The sequence below is a fragment of the Chenopodium quinoa genome, unplaced genomic scaffold (genome assembly GCF_001683475.1).
Source record: "Chenopodium quinoa cultivar QQ74 unplaced genomic scaffold, ASM168347v1, whole genome shotgun sequence".
Classification (NCBI taxonomy): Eukaryota; Viridiplantae; Streptophyta; class Magnoliopsida; order Caryophyllales; family Amaranthaceae; genus Chenopodium; species Chenopodium quinoa.
Genome location: NW_018743691.1, coordinates 4,108,800 through 4,126,332, shown reverse-complemented (window position 1 = coordinate 4,126,332; position 17,533 = coordinate 4,108,800). Strand labels below are relative to the sequence as shown.

General features: G+C 43.8%; 1 protein-coding gene across 1 annotated transcript; it reads left to right on the top strand.

Moving 5' to 3' along the window:
- Nucleotides 1–16,966: 16,966 nt before the first annotated feature.
- Nucleotides 16,967–17,533, top strand: LOC110683914. The gene has a single exon (XM_021860318.1). The coding sequence runs from the start codon at nucleotides 16,967–16,969 to the stop codon at nucleotides 17,531–17,533; it is 567 nt and encodes a 188-aa protein (XP_021716010.1).

The following is a 17,533-nucleotide window of genomic DNA, read 5'->3' as shown; positions in this document are numbered from 1 at the left end:
TATAACACCACAAAAATAACAGAATTTTGATTATAACATTATAAAATTTTAAAGTTTTATTACAACACCACCAAAACTCCTATAAATTAAATTTTACCGTCCACTAATGTTTAACGTATTTTTGGATGGAATCCGTTAATGAGACCACTAGGGACACGTGTCAATCATGTATTAGTTTTAAAAAAATTAAAAAAGAAAAAAGAAAACAACACTAACTCAGCCACTAGCCTACAACCGGCTGCCCAATCCTAGCCGCTGAACGCCAATCCTCAACCGCCGGTACCCTATGTCCCACCATAACCAGCGAAATCAAGCTAACCACCACCCTCATAACCGGCAACAACCATTGCGAAAGCGAAATCCACTGCAAAATTCGCCGCCAAGAAATCGATTTGATTATGGGTACGGGTTTAAGTATGGGTGTGGGTTGGGGTTTCTATGGTTTGGCGACGGTTTTGAGTAGGGAAGAGGAGTTCGGGGACGGTGGTGGGTGTAATGTTGTTGTTTCGGCTGGTTTAGGTAAGGATTACGGTGGTTGGGCGACGGTGTAGGCTGGTTTAGGTTGGGGTTACTATACGGTAGTTCAGCGAAGGTGTGGGTTGGGGTTTTGGCTGGTATAGGTTGGGGGTGAATCTGCTGCAATGGTTTCGGAGCTTCAACGTCGATTTCGGCGGTTAAGGGGCTGTGTATGGCTGACGGCAGTAGGACCGGCGCCGGTGGTGGAGGTGGTGGCTGGGGTAGCATTTTAGGGTTTTTTTTAATTTTTTTTAATCCAATATATGATTGTCACGTGTACATTGTGGGACCCACTTAACGGTTTTTTTGAACGGTAAAGTTAAGTGGTGGTGAAACCAATTTTTTGGTTTTTTAGTGGTGTTATAATAAAAGTTTTTTTTTTGTGGTGTTATAATCAAAATCGAGACTTTTTTGTGGTGTTATTTTCTAAAATTTCCCTTATAAAATGATTTTTTTTAATAGGTTTTTGGAGTAAGAATAAGTGACGTGACATATGATGATATACATGGATCATCAGCAACCACTACTACAAAAAAGGCAAAAGAGACCCGTTGTAAATGACATAAGAGACCTCTTTAGAGGAGGTCTCTAGCTCACAGGTCTCTTTGATAAAGAGACATGTTCTATTGAACAGGTCTCTTTGAAATAAATAAGAGACCTGTTAACTAAGGTAACAGGTCTCTTTGCATGTAATTACACCATATATTTAAGAAGGGGAAGAGACCTGTTATTTAAGACATCAGGTCTCTTTGATATCAATAAAGAGACCTGTTATCTAAGATAACAGGTCTCTTAAATATATTTATTTTTTTAAAAAAAAATCGCTGATATATATTTATTATTTTGTAATTACTCTTCTAAAAATTAGAAAGAAATTCTAAATTACAAAAAGAAACAATTAATTTGATAAATTTACATAAACTTATATTATTATTGAATGTACTAATATATAGTAACTTAATTACAATGAGTAAGATCTACAGGTATATAAGAACAATACTTTACAAGTATATAAGACATTATGAATAATTTACAAGTATATAAGAACTTATGGAAATACTTCTAAGTTACCAAAACTAACAGCATTCCCATCCTTGGTAATTTCTTTAGCCCTCCATTATCAGATTAGCGAGTTTCTCGAATTGCTCATCCTCCTGTAAACCACTAAGGGAATCAATTAAAAAAAATGCACCAAAGCTTATAATTCAAATTAAAAACTAGATTTTAACAACATAAACACAACTTTAACAACTGTATTAGCAACAAATCATCCTCTTCCTGTATAGCTTAATGAATTTAGATTAATTAATTTTGTCATACAATCTAACAACATCAAATTTTTTCATTATGGAAGTCTCATCATCAATAGCAAATCAAGGGGATAAATCACTTTAAACAACATTATATCTTCACAAAAATCAACTCTTAGGAATAAATCAATCATAATATCCAAAATAACCCAGAAAAATCATCAATTTTCAAGCATCTATAGACAATTTTCAAGCAATCAATTGACCCATCAACACCAACATTAAGCCTAAACCTCACTTAACACCACCGTAAAAATCTCCTTACCCCTGTACAAAAACCCAATACCATCCCAACCTCGTAGAAACCACCACCAACCCCGTGCTAAACCACCCCCACCCCCACCCCATGAAAACCATCTCGATCCCGTATAAACTACCCTTACCCAGGTAAAACCCTAACAACCCCAACCCGCAACAACCCTTGTATTAAAACAAAAACTACCCCTACCCAGGTAAAACCTATCAGCCCACGAAAAAACCGGCCACGTACCCAATCTAACCAAAAACCACCTCCACTAAAACACCTTGTCACCAACTCAAAAACATTTCAAAATATTCAAATTAAAACTAATATGGAAACATACCTTTGCAAATTGTGGCATTTTTTTGGGTGAATTTGACCATAAGACTCTAGATCTAGAGTTTTCTTGATCAAAATTGACATTTAAATCCTCTAACTCGAGTTAAAAGGAGACAACCTAACACCGATGTAGGACGAGGATGCAATAACGTTGTAGATGAGGCTCGGAGGATTTAATGGCGCAATCAATTGCTCAAGGATTAAAAAAAAAGAAAATGGAGATGAAAGGAGAAGTGATGAGGGTGAAGGAGAGAGGCGCATAAAAGGGGGATTGAGAAAGAGATGGGGCGTATGAATGATAATGAGAAGGAAAATTTTGATTAAAGAAAAATAAGAAAGGGTCGTAGTGGGCTGTGGGCCTTTACACACATAAGAGACCTGTTGAAATATACAACCGGTCTCTTAATTCTCTTACTCTATCTCAAGTAAAAAAGTGGTGGGCCCTCTAACATTTTAGAGACCTGTTATCACTATTATTAGGTCTCTTATATCAAAGAGACCTGTTCTAGTAACCAACAGGTCTTTTATTATAGGTTTCTTTGGGCTTTTTTGTAGTAGTTGTTTCGGGTGAAAACAATGGGACCTTGCCGAAGGTCCGCTGAGATGGAGAAGACTGGATTCGGTCCAAGTTATGTTGGGCCGAAGGTTTCCTGCACAGTAAACACACGTAAACTAGCCTCGGGGGTGTTGCCGAGGAAGGCCCCTCCGATGCTAAAGTCAGTACAATGTGCAAGAAGAAGACACTATGCAAGAGAGTTTGTAGCTTTAGGCTTTTATGGAATATATCAGAATATATGAATGAGCCCCTCAATCAGAATATGAATATGTATATATATGTATGAATGTGTATATATGATGGCTTTTATACCTCATCATATATGGAGAGGTTGGGCCTTAGCCCAATTGGCTTGCTTTGTGGGCTGACCTTTGACTTTAGCACAATTGGAGAGTTGAACCTTGACCTTGGGCTTTTAATTGGATCATTTAGTGCTTAGGCCCAATTTGGACTAAATTGGACCCAAACAACTTGCCCCCCAGACCCGATTTGGAAGGATGACGGGTCGGGTTTGATTTAATTCAGAAAAGGAGGGAAGTAAATGATTTAATTAATCCAAAAATTTGAATTTAAACCGTAATTAATGAGATAACAACGGTTAATGATTGTGGAAGTTGGACGGATAATGGGCAGTTTAATCACAAGATCATGTGTTTAACGGTTACTTAGTGGAGTACTTAAGAGAAATTAAAACGCAGACTCCTCGTATCCCGTACCTGGAGATATAAACAAAGGCGCGTCATTTCTCCTCACTTATTCACCAACACAAACCCAGAATTCTCGAGAGAGAAACCAAGAACCCGCATCAAAACTTCGCAAATTCCCCGAGCATTAAGCTTAGAAACTGAGACTTGCCACTACGAACTCGTAAATCGGCAACTTTCGCTTCAGATTAAGGTAAATTCCTTTGATTTCAGTTTATTTTTCTTCGAATTCGAACTCCTTCCCCTTTTCTTTCGACTTTTCTCTTCGAAATAATCAATGGCAAGAGGAGTTAGAGGTAGAGCCCGTGCTCCAAGAAGAGCAAGGCTGATTCCCGATCCTAGGAACAGGATTGGGACCTGGAATGGTCAAAGGCCGGAGTCTGACCCTGCTGAAGGGATTAGGGCGACTCCCCTTTCCTCGGCTCCTCCTCAGAGAGTGGAAGAGCCGAGCGCTTCTGGACGGGATGATGAAGTTCCCGCTGTTCTTTGGGATATCCTCCCTGGGTTTTCAGAATGGGAGAATGCCGAAGTTGCTTCGGCCATGATAAAGAACCGCCCCTACTCATGGTGGGTGGAGAACGCCGATCAATATCGATTTGCCGAGCAAATTGAGTTGCATTACGACATTTTTGAAGCTGATGGGTATTGGTGCCGAATGCCCTCGGCATCCGATAGAATCCATCGTCCACCCCCGGGGTATGTGGGGGTGTACACGAGACAGCTTCAGTACGGGCTGAGGTTCCCTTTGGACGTATTCGTCCGAGACTTGCTGATCCATTACAACATCTCTCTATGTCAGCTAACCCCCACCAGCATCCGAAGGGTGATGACATACTTATGGGTCTGCAAGTTCTTCAAGTACGTGCCGAACCTGCACTGCTTCAAAAAGCTCCATCGGCTAGTGCCAAATATTCAAAGTGGGCACGGAAGCCATGGTTCCGGGTGGTACCGGATTGAGTCCCGGCCTCAATACCTGACCATGTGGCCAAACGACTCTTCAGACAAGGACTGGAGAGGTCAATGGATTTGGGTTAGGGCACCCACAGATCCGGGCCACCCTTGCGTCTTCAGCGCTCCCCGGTACCTCGCTGAGCCTGATCCCGAAATGGGAAGTCTAGGTCCCCCCGCAGATAACGGGGCGGATCCGAACCTGGATCAGCAACATATCTTCGGCAAGCTGCCGAACCGGGGGGGTAGTGGTCGAATGCAGCATATCCCGGAGACTTGGCTCCCCGATACGCATTACGTTTTCCAAGAGAACATGCTAGCAGCTGTTGGCCTCAGCCGAAAGTTTAAGGATGGTAAGCTTCTTCGGCTGGGGCCGAGGCTTTTTAACTACCTCTTTTTCTTCTCTCGCTTTGCTTTTTTATGTTGTGCCGATCTATCAGAGCTAACCTTTCCCCTTTCCTTTTTTCAGAGCGGGACGAGACCAACGTTGGCATTAACTACGCTCGTCTTGGTGTCAACCGAGAACGAGTTGTAACTGAACGGGCCCCGTCTATCACTGAGCCGAGGCATAGGGAAGTTCATCTAGACTCTTCCCACTTCCAAATTGAGGCTGTTGCTCTGTATCAGAGGCAGAAGCCTTGGTGGAAGAAGAGAGACCCTTGGTTTCAGCTGCTGGACGAAGAAGCTGAAGCTGCCCGCACAGCCGAAGAGGTTGCACGGGTACTCGAAGCTTGCGAAGGAGGAGAAGGGTCCTCCAGAGCTGCTGAAGCCGAAGCTGCAGCTAGAGCAGCTGAAGAAGACGAGGCTTTGCTGAAGACCTCGGTGAGCTTTCAGACAACTTTTTCTTTTTTCTTTTCTTTTTTTTTTTTTTTTTTTTTTTTTACTCACATTCTTCTTCCCCTCTGTCTGTTACAGTCTGAAGAGAGTAACAGACACAGAGAAGGCAAAGCTCCTGTTCGTCCCGAAGACCAAATACAAGAGTCTTCAGACTCAGATATGGACGAGCAGCCCCTTCTGAAAAGGCGCCGAAGGATGGCCATCATCGGCCCTCATGACTTTCAGCGGAGGCCGATGACCATCGGCGTCGCAATAAGGGAACCCGAGGAAGGCAACGGATCGCCGAGGGTTCCCCAGCCACCACCCCAATCACCTCAAAAGACCCCTCCGCCACCTCCTGAGATGGAGGTGGATCAGAGAACTCCCGAACCTAAGGGAGGGGTCCAAGAAGAAATCAAGAAGAGTGCTGCTGAGCACGAAAATAAGGATGCCGTGATGTCCAGTGCTGAGGGCTTCACGGCAGACATCGCAAGAGAGGTTGAGGCTTTCGTCCTCACCCCTGAAGAAGAGGAGGTCATAGTAATTGACTCCTCTGAGAAGGATGATGCTGAGACAACCAAAGCTAATCAAGCTCCATCGTCATCCTTCCCTTCTTTCCAGACTCTGCATTCTGGAGAAATGGGTTTCTCGGCCCCCCGAATTCCAATCCCAGACCACATCTGGGACCTCATATGGGGTCAGAACCGAGAAGGAGCTGCAGCCTACTTCGGCAATTTTGCTGGCATGTCCGAAGTAGACAGGGCAAGGATCTGGTCGCTGAAGGCCACTGCTGGGATGGGCGAATCCAGCAGATCAGTTCCTGACCCAGCCAGGTCTAACCAACTGCTGATGATGCAGGTAATTTTCCTTGTCTTCATTTCCTCTGAAATTCAACTCTTTATATATATATTTTTTTTATTTATTTATTTATTTTTGTCTTCCTGTTTTCAGTTCGTGCACAATCAGACTCTCACTGTAGAGCTGATAGATACCCTACAAGATAGGGTAGACGCTGCTGTGCACGACAAGAAGGTGGCTGAAGAGGAAGTAAAGCTTGCTAAGCTGAAGCAAGCAGCAGCTGAAGAGAAGCAGCAGGAGGTTGAGGAGTATGAGAAAAGAGCTGCTGAAGCCCTCAAAACCTTCTGTGATGCTATGGAGAAGGAAGTTTTTCCCCCACTGATGGAAGGGGAAAAATTCCTCCAGGAGCACATGGGAGTGGACGTCTCCAAATTCAAGGCTGCTGTTGAGAGCCGAATTCAGGAAGGAACTGCTGCACAAGCTGAAGTGCAGCAACGTCTAGAGGCTCTTGAAGCCAGCCGAATGGCTGCTGAAGAGCTGCTCCTGGCCAAAGATGTCCAACTCTCAGAGGCTGCTGTTGCTGCTGAAGCCCAAAGAGCTAAATTCCAAGAGGCTGAGGATCAACTGATGATCCAGAAAGTTGAAGTGGCCCAAGCCCAGACAAAGGCTTCCCAAATTCAGCAGGAGCTGAACGAGCTGAAAGGTTCCTCCTCCAAGCTCGCTGATGAGCTGAAGAAATCCAAGGAAGACTTGGAGGAGACCCAGAAGAAGCTGGCTGATGCTGAGGCTTTACTCAAAGTCCGTGTCTATACCCAAGAGGAATATGAGATGGGTTTCAGAAACGGGTTCCGAGTATGCCGAAGAGTCTGCCTTCATGCTGAGCCGAAGCTGGACTGGTCTAAATGTGCTGAGTGGGTCCAGAATCCCGAAGACCCTCATATGAAGTATGCAACTCCAGCCGAAGCTGAAATTCTTAAGGCTGAGGAAGCCGAAGAGGAAGCTGAGAGACTGGAGTTGGAAGCTGAGCAGAGGGAAAAGGAGGCTCGGCAGAGTGCAAAGCCCGCTTCTTCTGCTGCTGGGGCTGAGGCCACCATGGGGCTCAACGCTGATCAGTCTGATCCTCAGGCTGAAGCATAGGAACTCGGGCAGGTGCTTCAGAATCTTGCGGTTCATCATGTGCTTAACTTTAGACTTGCCGCTTTCTGAGTTTTTTGCCTTGTTTTTTGCTTCAGCTTGCCTTGTCGTACAGCAGTTTTATTTTTTTTGCTTATGTACGTATTTCGGCAGCTGTTATTTTCCGCTTGTGGGCGGCTGCCGATACTGAATTATTGAACTTGTAGCTCAATTTTTGAGCATGAAATATTAATCTGATGCTCTTTTCTTCAGTTGCTTTATTTTTGAATGCTTTACTGTTTCTTTTCTTCAATACTGCCGAACATACTTGCACTGAGTGCTTCTTGCCCCCCCAGAAATTGAAGTATGACTTCAGCTGAATAAGCAATTTCTTCACTTCTTCAAAATGGGTATCCGAAACACAGGGCCAACTGAAGGCAATGCTTCTGGGATACAAGTCTTACTGAAGATTGACTTCGTCTGAAAGTTGGATATCCGAAACACAGGGCCAACTGAAGGCAATGCTTTGGATATTAGCTTTCTGGGATACAAGGCTCAGTTAAGGCAATATCCCAGAATTGTCCATGGACTAACCTCTTTGGAACAAGTCTTACTGAAGTTTGACTTCAGCTAAAAGACCAGTGTTCTTTAAAAATTTTCAACTGTTGCTGTTATCCTTGATTTTCTGTCTATCTTTGAAAAATGGATACCCGAAACACAGGGCCAACTTAAGGCAATGTTTCGGATAATGGCTCTCTGGGATACAAGGCTCAGTTAAGGCAATATCCCAGAATTGTCCATGGACTCATGTCTTTGGAGAACAAGTCTTACTGAAGTTTGACTTCAGCTGAAAGACCAGTGTTCTTTAAAAAGACGAGTTCTGTCAGCCATCTGAAACCCAGTTACCCGAAGGCGAAGGTTTCAGACGAGGCTGATTTAAAAAAACCCTTAAAGAGTAGATAGAACAAAGAAAATTTTGAAAGGATAAAAAGTTGTAAATATTTATATAAATGGCGGCTCCAAGGCCTTTCATTAGTTCAAAATGTACTTACAAAGATTGTTCTGCCCCGAAGGGTTTACACATGGTATTTTTTCAGTACATCAGCGTTCCAGTGATTTTTCAACTCAGTTCCATCCAACTGCCGAAGTCGGTATGTCCCTGGCTGAAGCTCATCATAAATTTCATAAGGTTCTTCCCATGTAGCTGAGAGTTTCCCATGGATTCGGCCTTTCTGAACTGCAGCAGCATTCCGAAGGACAAGGTCTCCAACTTTGAGAGGCCTTGCATGGACCCTTCGGTTATAAAATTTGCTGACTCTCTGCTTATAGGCGGCCATTTTATCTCGGGCTGAGTCTCTTACTTCGTCGAGGAAATCAAGAGATTCCCTCATCAGTCGCTCATTCTCAGCCGAGAAATGGTGCACTCGAAGGCTCTCAGAGCCAATTTCCACTGGAAGGACGGCTTCGGCACCATACACCAGTTCAAAAGGTGAGTGGCCCGTTGCCTCTTTTTCAGTTGTCCGAAGGGACCAAAGGTTTCCAGGGAGCTCCTCTAGCCATTTGGACTTTTGATCTTCCACCCTCTTCTTGAGGGAATTTAAGATCTGTTTATTTGCTGCTTCGGCTTGTCCGTTACTTTGCGGGTGGCATACCGCTGAATATGCCAGTCTGATGCCGAACTGATCTGTATATCGCTTCAGCGGTAAGTTATCAAATTGCCTCCCATGATCGAAGACAAATACTCTCGGGATGCCAAAGCGAGTGATGATATTCTGCCAGATAAATTTTCTGACAGTTTGCTCTGTAATGTTCGAGGCTGCTTCGGCCTCGATCCATTTACTGAAGTAGTCGACACCAACTATCAACCATTTTTTCTGGTACACAGCCTCTGGAAATGGTCCCAGTATATCCAGTCCCCATTGGGCAAATGGGAGTGGATTAAGGATCGGCTGAAGATCCCTTGCTGGCTGATGGATAACTGGAGCATATTTTTGACATTTTTCGCATTTCCGAACCAGCTCCTTAGCATCTGCGATCATGGTGGGCCAGTAATATCCAGCCCTCAATGCCTTGTGGGCTAAGGTTCTTCCCCCAATGTGGTTCCCACAGATGCCGAGGTGAATCTCCCGTAGGATATAATCTGCATCTGTTGGTCCCACGCATTTCAGCAATGGGGCTGAGAAGGACTTTTTCAGAAGTTCCCCCCTGAAGACAATGAACCTAGAACTGGTTCTCTTCATCTTGGAGGCCAAAGCTTTATCCTCAGGAGTTTCTCCCCGAAGCTTGAAAGCTAGGAGGGGGTCCATCCAACTAGGCTCTGGGTCAGCGCAGCACACTTCAGGTGCTTCGTCGACACTTCTCTCTCGACGCACTTCTACATATACAGACCTGTTCAGCTCGGTAAAAGATGAACTAGCAAGTTTGGAGAGTGCATCGGCTTGAGTATTCTGACCCCTTGGGATCAGCTGAACCTCAAAAGTTTTCAGCTCTGCAATGACTGATTTGATCTTGGCAAGATAAGCTATCATGGAGGGCTCTTTGGCCTCGTAGCTGCCACTGATCTGATATGCAACTAGCTGAGAGTCTGTTTTTAAGCAGACATGATCGGCTTCCAAGGAGATGCATAATTGTAGGCCGGCGATTGCTGCCTCATATTCGGCTTCATTGTTCGAGGCCTTAAAAGAAAATTTTAGTGCATACTCAAAGGATTTGCCTTCGGGAGAAGTTATCACTACTCCTGCCCCCGAACCGTTTTCGGTGGAAGACCCATCCGTAAACACGGTCCAGACTTTCTTTTCACTGTCCAGCGCTTCTTGGTATGAGCATTCGGCCAAGAAATCCGCTAGGGCTTGAGCCTTAATGGCAGCCCTCGGACGGTAGCTGATGCTGAATTCGGTGAGCTCAAAAGCCCACTTGGCTAGCCTACCGGATTTTTCAACCTTGCCGAGAACTTTTTCCAACGGCTGATCAGTTAAGACCACTATCTGATGGCAATCAAAATAGGGCCTCAGCTTCCGAGCAGCTACTACTACCGCGAAAGCAACTTTCTCGAGTAGAGGATAGCGGGTCTCGGCATCCGTCAGTGTATGACTGACGAAATAGATCGGTTGTTGACTCTTACTCTCTTCCCTCAGCAATACTGCGCTGATGGTGGCCGGGCTAACGGCCACATATAGGTATAAAGTTTCTCCTTCAGCTGGGCTAGCCAGCGTTGGGAGTCGAGCCAGATGCTCCCGAAGCTGTTGAAAGGCGTCTTTTTGCTCTTCCTCCCAAACAAGCTCTTTTGTTTTCGGGAGTTTCAGGGCTTTGAAGAAAGGTAACCCCTTATCCAAAGCTCTGGAAATGAACCTCGAGAGGGCTGCCATTCTTCCGGTGAGCCGCTGAACATCCCGCTTCGTTTTCGGCTCAGGAAGGTCGAGCGCCGCTTTGACTTTAGAAGGACTGGCATCAATCCCCCTTTTGCTGACCATGAACCCCAGGAATTTCCCTGACTTCACGCCGAAGACACACTTCTTCGGATTCAGCTTCATTTGATGCTTTCTCAAGGTGGCGAAAGTTTCAGCCAGGTCCTTTACATGGTCCTCTAGTTTTTTGCTTTTGACGATTGAATTGTCAACATAGACTTCCATGTTTCGGCCCTTTTGATCGGCGAAAACTTGATCCACCAGCCTTTGATAGGTTGCCCCCGCATTTTTCAATCCGAAGGGCATCATTTTGTAATTGTACACCCCAGCGTTCGTGATGAATGCTGTCTTGGCTCGATCGTCGGGGTGCATAAAGATCTGATGATACCCCGAGAATGCGTCCATGAAGCTAAGCAAGGCATGGCCACTTGTCGAATCGACTAGCTGATCGATTCTCGGCAAGGGATGGAAATCCTTTGGACAAGCCTTATTTAGGTCCGTGAAGTCAACGCACATCCTCCAGGTACCATTGGGCTTCTGAACCATCACCACATTTGCCAGCCATTCTGGATATTGGCAAGGTTCAATGAATCCTGCCTCCAATAATTTTTTGACTTCGGCTGCGATGTCTCGGTTCTTATTGGCGGAGTAATTCCGCTTCTTTTGCTTAACTGGTCGACACGTTGGGTCAACATTAAGCTTATGGGAGATGAGGTCTGAACTTATCCCGGGCATATCAGCTGCCGAGAAAGCAAACACATCTCTGTTATCCCGAAAGAGCTGAATAAGTTCACAACGGGTGTTCGGATCAAGGTCCATCCCGATTGTTACACATTTCTCAGCGTCTCCTTCGGCCAACTCAACTGTTTCAGTCTGTTGGTCCATGTCCATTGCCGATGGACTGGACTCTTCAGAATCTGGTCTGCTGCCAATGTCAGCAGGTGTCCCAGTCTTTGTGTTCTTCGGCTGGCTCTCTGAGTCTTGCGGCTCAGCTGAAGAGCTAGCCTTTTCCCTTTCGGGCCCTTTTTCTCTGGGCACGGATCCTTGGGCCGAAGCACTTAGGCCTTTCGGCTTTTTTGTGCTTGGCTCTCTTTCTTTTTCTTTCCCCTCCTCATCCTTGTCGTCATCTGGGCGACTACTGGATGGCTTGAGGTAGTTGCACCTTCGGGCGTCCTTTTGGTTGCCCTGTATCCTTTCGGGAAAGCCGGCGTCTGAGACGTAAATCATCAGCTGATGATAAGTTGAGACGACCCCTTGGATCTCGTGAATTATGGGTCTCCCCAAAATCACGTTGTACACTGAAGGAGCGTCGATGACCAAAAATTCAATCATGACGTTCCGGGCTGCCTCATCGCAACCGATGGTGACAGGAAGTGTCACCTTCCCATCTGGATAAGTTGAAGCCCCATTGAACCCGGATACCGGATAGGGTACCGGCGTAAGGTGCTTGGGCTTCAGCTTAATTTGATTGTAGGCCTTTCGGAACAGAATGTTTGCTCCACTGCCACCGTCAACAAGGACCTTACTGACGTCGTGGTTGGCCACCGTGGCGATGATCACCAACGGATCCTCGTGAGGGAACGTAATCCCCCGGCAGTCGGCGGCTGTGAACGTCATGTTCGGCACCGGCGACTGGGGAGATTGAATGTCAGCGTTGTTCACCTGGTGAGTCAAAGCTCTAAGGTGGCGCTTGTGCTCCCTCCGCGAGTATATTCCTCCCGAGATAACATTGATCGAAGGGAATTTCCCCTCCGGCTTTTTACTGTTTTTCCGGGGGAAATCAAGGTCCTGCCGAGGGTCCTTTGCTGACCTCTCGGATTCTTTTTTCTCGCGGTGATCCGCGATGTATTTTTTCAAGTATCCCTTCCGGACCATGTCCTCTATCTGGTCCTTCAGTTGGATACACTCCTCAGTGTTGTGGCCCGAAGACTCGTCGAACTCACACCACTGATTTTTATTTTTTCGCTGATACCACTCTGGGAGTGGTCGCGGCTTTCGGTAACTCTGCTCTTCCTTCGTCACACTGTAAATTTTGGCGCGTGGAAGAGAGAGCGGAGTGTAGGACTCGTATCTGCCTGTGTATGAGGCAAATCTGTCCTTCTTTGGGTCGTTGGCCAAAGATTGCTCCGGGGCCTTTGATTTTCCCTTTGCCTTATGGCCTTGGCCTTCAGACAAGGGTATTTGCCTCTGTTTCCCTCCCCCGGATTGAGGTTGGGTTTTTGCTTTATTCCATTCTTCGGCTCGGATGAACTTATCCGAAGCACTAAGAGCTTCCTCCAAGGTCTGCGGGGTATGCATGACCATGAAGTCTAGGAACTTTCCTGGCTGAAGGCCATTCTGCATTGCAAAAACGGCTAACCCCTGGTCCAGCTGGGAGACGCTTGATGACTCGTTACTGAAACGGGTCAGGTAGTCTCGGAGGCTTTCGGTTTCCCCCTGTTGCAGACTCATGAGCTCTGCGGTAGTCTTCTCTCGGCGGTTTGCCGTGGAAAACTTGCTCCTGAACTTGGAGGACAGATCATCCCAACCTGTTATGGAGCCTTGCCTTACTCCCTTGGAGATCCACGCTTGCGCGACCCCCTTGAGAGTGGTTGGGAAATATTTGCACCAAGTCGCCTCGGATCTGGGGCAAAGATGCATATGAGTCTCATACGAGGCCACGTGGTCCTTCGGATCCGTGGTCCCGTCATATGTGATATGCGACGGTATTTTAACCGTGGGTACGCGCTCTTCCAGTATCCATTGCTCGAATGGTGAACTAGCGGGTAGCATAACGGCCTTGCCCTTGTTCCTGGCCGAAGGGACCGCGCTCCGCCCTCTTAGAGAGGTAGGAGTGGTTTTCGTCCCTGGCTGGGAAGTCTGGGCCTCGGCTGCAGGGAACGAGAGGCGACTACGCACGCTCGGTTCCTGGCCGCCGAGTCGGTCAAGGACGCTTCTGCGAACAGTCTCAGGTTCTCGGTGAGTAGATTCTGGCCGAGAAGCTGAGCTGCTGCTCTTATGCGCTTCTGGTCTTGAGGATGAGGATCCTTTTAATAATTGAGGGTTCTTTTTCCTCTGTTTTTCATTTTTCCAAGAATCCTCCTCCCACTCTTCCAGTTCCCGGAAGGAAGGAAGCTTCCCACCGTCATGGTCTAACTTCCTCCGCTGATGCCGGGTATGCGGAGGAGTTCGATCACGAGGCGGTGGCATATTTTGTGCCCTCATTGCCTCCATGAGTACTGCCAGCGCTCTTGCCACCTCTTCCGAACTGGGCCCCGTCAAAGGGGTCCTCGGCCGAGTGTGGGAATGAGGCCGCGCAGCCGATGGTTGGCTTTGGGACACTGAATATGTCCTATGATCAGACTGACCCCTGCTAGACCGAGAGTGGTCCGGCCTATATTGAGAGTCATGAATTACGGGAGATAGGGAATCCTCCTTGTATGATCCTCCCCCCGAGCCGGCACCCTTGGGAGAGTTCCGGTCCGGCGAGGGCGATGGTGTAGAGGTTTTAGGCTTTTCGCCCGCTCCTTGACGGAGGCTTTTGCTCTTGCGGTTCTTAGCCATGGCTGCTAAGATAATTGCAAGATGATCTTGGTTAGGAATTTGGCTTAAAGATTTTTGAAAGTCTTCCCCACAGACGGCGCCAAATTGTTTCGGGTGAAAACAATGGGACCTTGCCGAAGGTCCGCTGAGATGGAGAAGACTGGATTCGGTCCAAGTTATGTTGGGCCGAAGGTTTCCTGCACAGTAAACACACGTAAACTAGCCTCGGGGGTGTTGCCGAGGAAGGCCCCTCCGATGCTAAAGTCAGTACAATGTGCAAGAAGAAGACACTATGCAAGAGAGTTTGTAGCTTTAGGCTTTTATGGAATATATCAGAATATATGAATGAGCCCCTCAATCAGAATATGAATATGTATATATATGTATGAATGTGTATATATGATGGCTTTTATACCTCATCATATATGGAGAGGTTGGGCCTTAGCCCAATTGGCTTGCTTTGTGGGCTGACCTTTGACTTTAGCACAATTGGAGAGTTGAACCTTGACCTTGGGCTTTTAATTGGATCATTTAGTGCTTAGGCCCAATTTGGACTAAATTGGACCCAAACAGTAGTGAACATCAATTGCTGTGAAATTTGATTGCACCCTAAAACATCGTTGTTCGGGCATAAAATTGAAGAATATAAATTTGATTCACAAAAACAAGCAAGCTTCTTTATGTAACAATTGTGAGGGATCAACTTTTGGAAATATTCAACCTAAAAGTTGTTTCGATTGATTTTTATATACACTTTATAATACAAAATTGAAAATATGTATACACAATAGTTTGTCTAAAACCTTTAATTAATATTGTGAAAAAACACGTTTAGATTATAAAGTTTAAACCTCAAAGTCAAATACAATGATTTACTACTCTAATTTGTCTAAAACACTTTTTCATACTCGTATTACATAATTTGTAAGAGCTCTATCATAATTCTTTTTTTTTTTTTAAAAAAAAAACACTTAATCTATTTTGATCTAGACAATTATCTATACTTATTTTTCTAGATTAAGATAATAAGGTTTAGAGTAATTATTTATTAAGGTTGATTGTATATAATATAGCTAGTCTAAAAAAACGATAAGTCTTGTATAAGGCGGGCTTATACTACTTATATGATGAGATGGAGACAATTTGAGATAACTATAACAAATTTTAGAGTCAAGCCGACAAAAGGGCCTATTTTCTTAAAATGTATAAAGTCTAGGAAAAACGATAAGTCTTGTATAAGGCTGGCTTATACTAATTATATGATGAGATGGAGACAATTTGAGATAACTAAAACAAATTTTAGAGTTAAGCCGACAAAAGCGTCTATTTTCTTCATTTTTTTCATCTTTAAGGGTTCGTTTGACATTGTTGTGGTTTTCTGTTTTTTGATTTTTTTTTTTTTTGTTTTTCTAAATCATATGATATATGTCACATAATGAATAAAAAATTAGTCAAAGTTATTAATATTATGATAATTTTGAAAACTGACAACAAAAATGAAAACACCTTTTTTCTTGTTTTATCGTTTTTGGTTTTTTGTTTTGAAAAAAAAAAGAAAACTGAAAACAAAAAACAATGTCAAACATACAAACTCTTAAATAGACTTAGTTCACACTAATTTATTGTGGACCAGTTATAATAGAGATACTATGGTCGTTTTATTATTTTAATTAAAAGGTCACTATGTTAAAATAATGGTCATTATGTTAAAATAAAAGTAATTGTATTTTATAAAGGTCATAAGAGATAAAAAATTTTAAATGAAAATTTTAAAATACCGGTCAATATGAATAATATGGGTCACTAGGTTAAAATTAGGATCATAACATCATACTTTAAGTTTGCAACAATATTAAAAATAACACAAATTTTATTAAAGGTTACTATATTAAAATTAAGGTTACTATATTTAATATAAGGGTTACTATGTTCAATACAAAGCCAGTTACGCACATATAAAACTTCAGGTCCACAATAATATTATTGTGAACCAGGTTCATAAAAGTTTTTCTGTGCCAAACAAGCCGAGACTATCCGTTTTTTAAAGAAAAAACAAGTGAAATCATTACATTTGGCACAAATTTTTAACAATTACAAATGTTTATAACTATCCGTTTTAGCCGAGAAAACTTACTCCTATGAACTTTTTTATAATTACTCACGAATAAAAATTTTACTATAGCAATGCCTCCAAAAAAATGTTCCTGATCAATACTGCTACCAAATAATAATCTTAGTTATAATGGAAAAATTAGTAATTGTAAATGTCTTCCCCGATTTTCATTCAAAACACATCATTATAATCAAACCCTACTCAACGATGAAAGATAATAAGTGAATACCCAAACGGTGAATAATTGAAAAAATAAGGCTTAACTCCCTTTTTATGGTAACTTTGATTCCTTTAACTTTTAATTTATAATGAGTTTAATTGTGTTTAAATCTGTAATTTCAATTTGATACATATTGTTAAGGCTAATATGATTAATTCAATATACTACGTAGTACATTATAAATACTTTTAAGGGTAAATTATTCGTTAGGGAAATGGTAATTTTTGTAATATATATAAAAGTTCATCTTTGTGTTTGGACGATCCAAAATAAAAACGACAAAATACTCCCTCGAAAGAAAGGGCGAAACCTACCTCGAGAGAAAGGAGCGTACTACCTCGAAAGAAAGGCGATTATCCGGCCAATATGGCCGACGAACTAATTGATCAATGTGCAAACTTGCGAATCAATGACCTGGAGAATGAAATTGTTGATTTAGGGGATGTGGAGGACGGTGAATCGGAAGCGCGAGTATCCCTAATGTTGGTTGGGAAATTAATTTCCGATCGAACGATTAATGTGGAAGCTTTTAAGAGGACTATGATTCATGCTTGGGCAGTGTCGAAAAGACTGGTAATTAGGGTAATTGGGGCAAATTTGTTTGCTTTCCAATTTTTTCATTGGAAAGATAGAAAGAAGGTATTAGAGGGCCGCCAATGGTGTTTTGAAAATAATTTACTGCTATTGAAAGAAGTGAAGGGGGATGAGCAACCGACGGAGGTGGTATTGACCCACTCTCCTTTCTGGGTTAGATTGGAAAACCTCCCTTTCAACCGTCGCTCTAATGTTGTCGTTGCTGCTTTGACGGCGTCTATGGGTGAATTAATGGAAGTGGAGGATGATGACCTTGGACTGGATAAATACAGAAGAGTGAAATTGAACCTAGATGTAACAAAACCTTTGCGACGTTTCTTGAACATGAAAGGGAAATAA

What these genes read in the sequence shown, in the direction of transcription:
- LOC110683914 (XM_021860318.1), top strand. Translation starts at nt 16,967, where the DNA reads ATGGCCGACGAACTAATTGATCAATGTGCAAACTTGCGAATCAATGAC.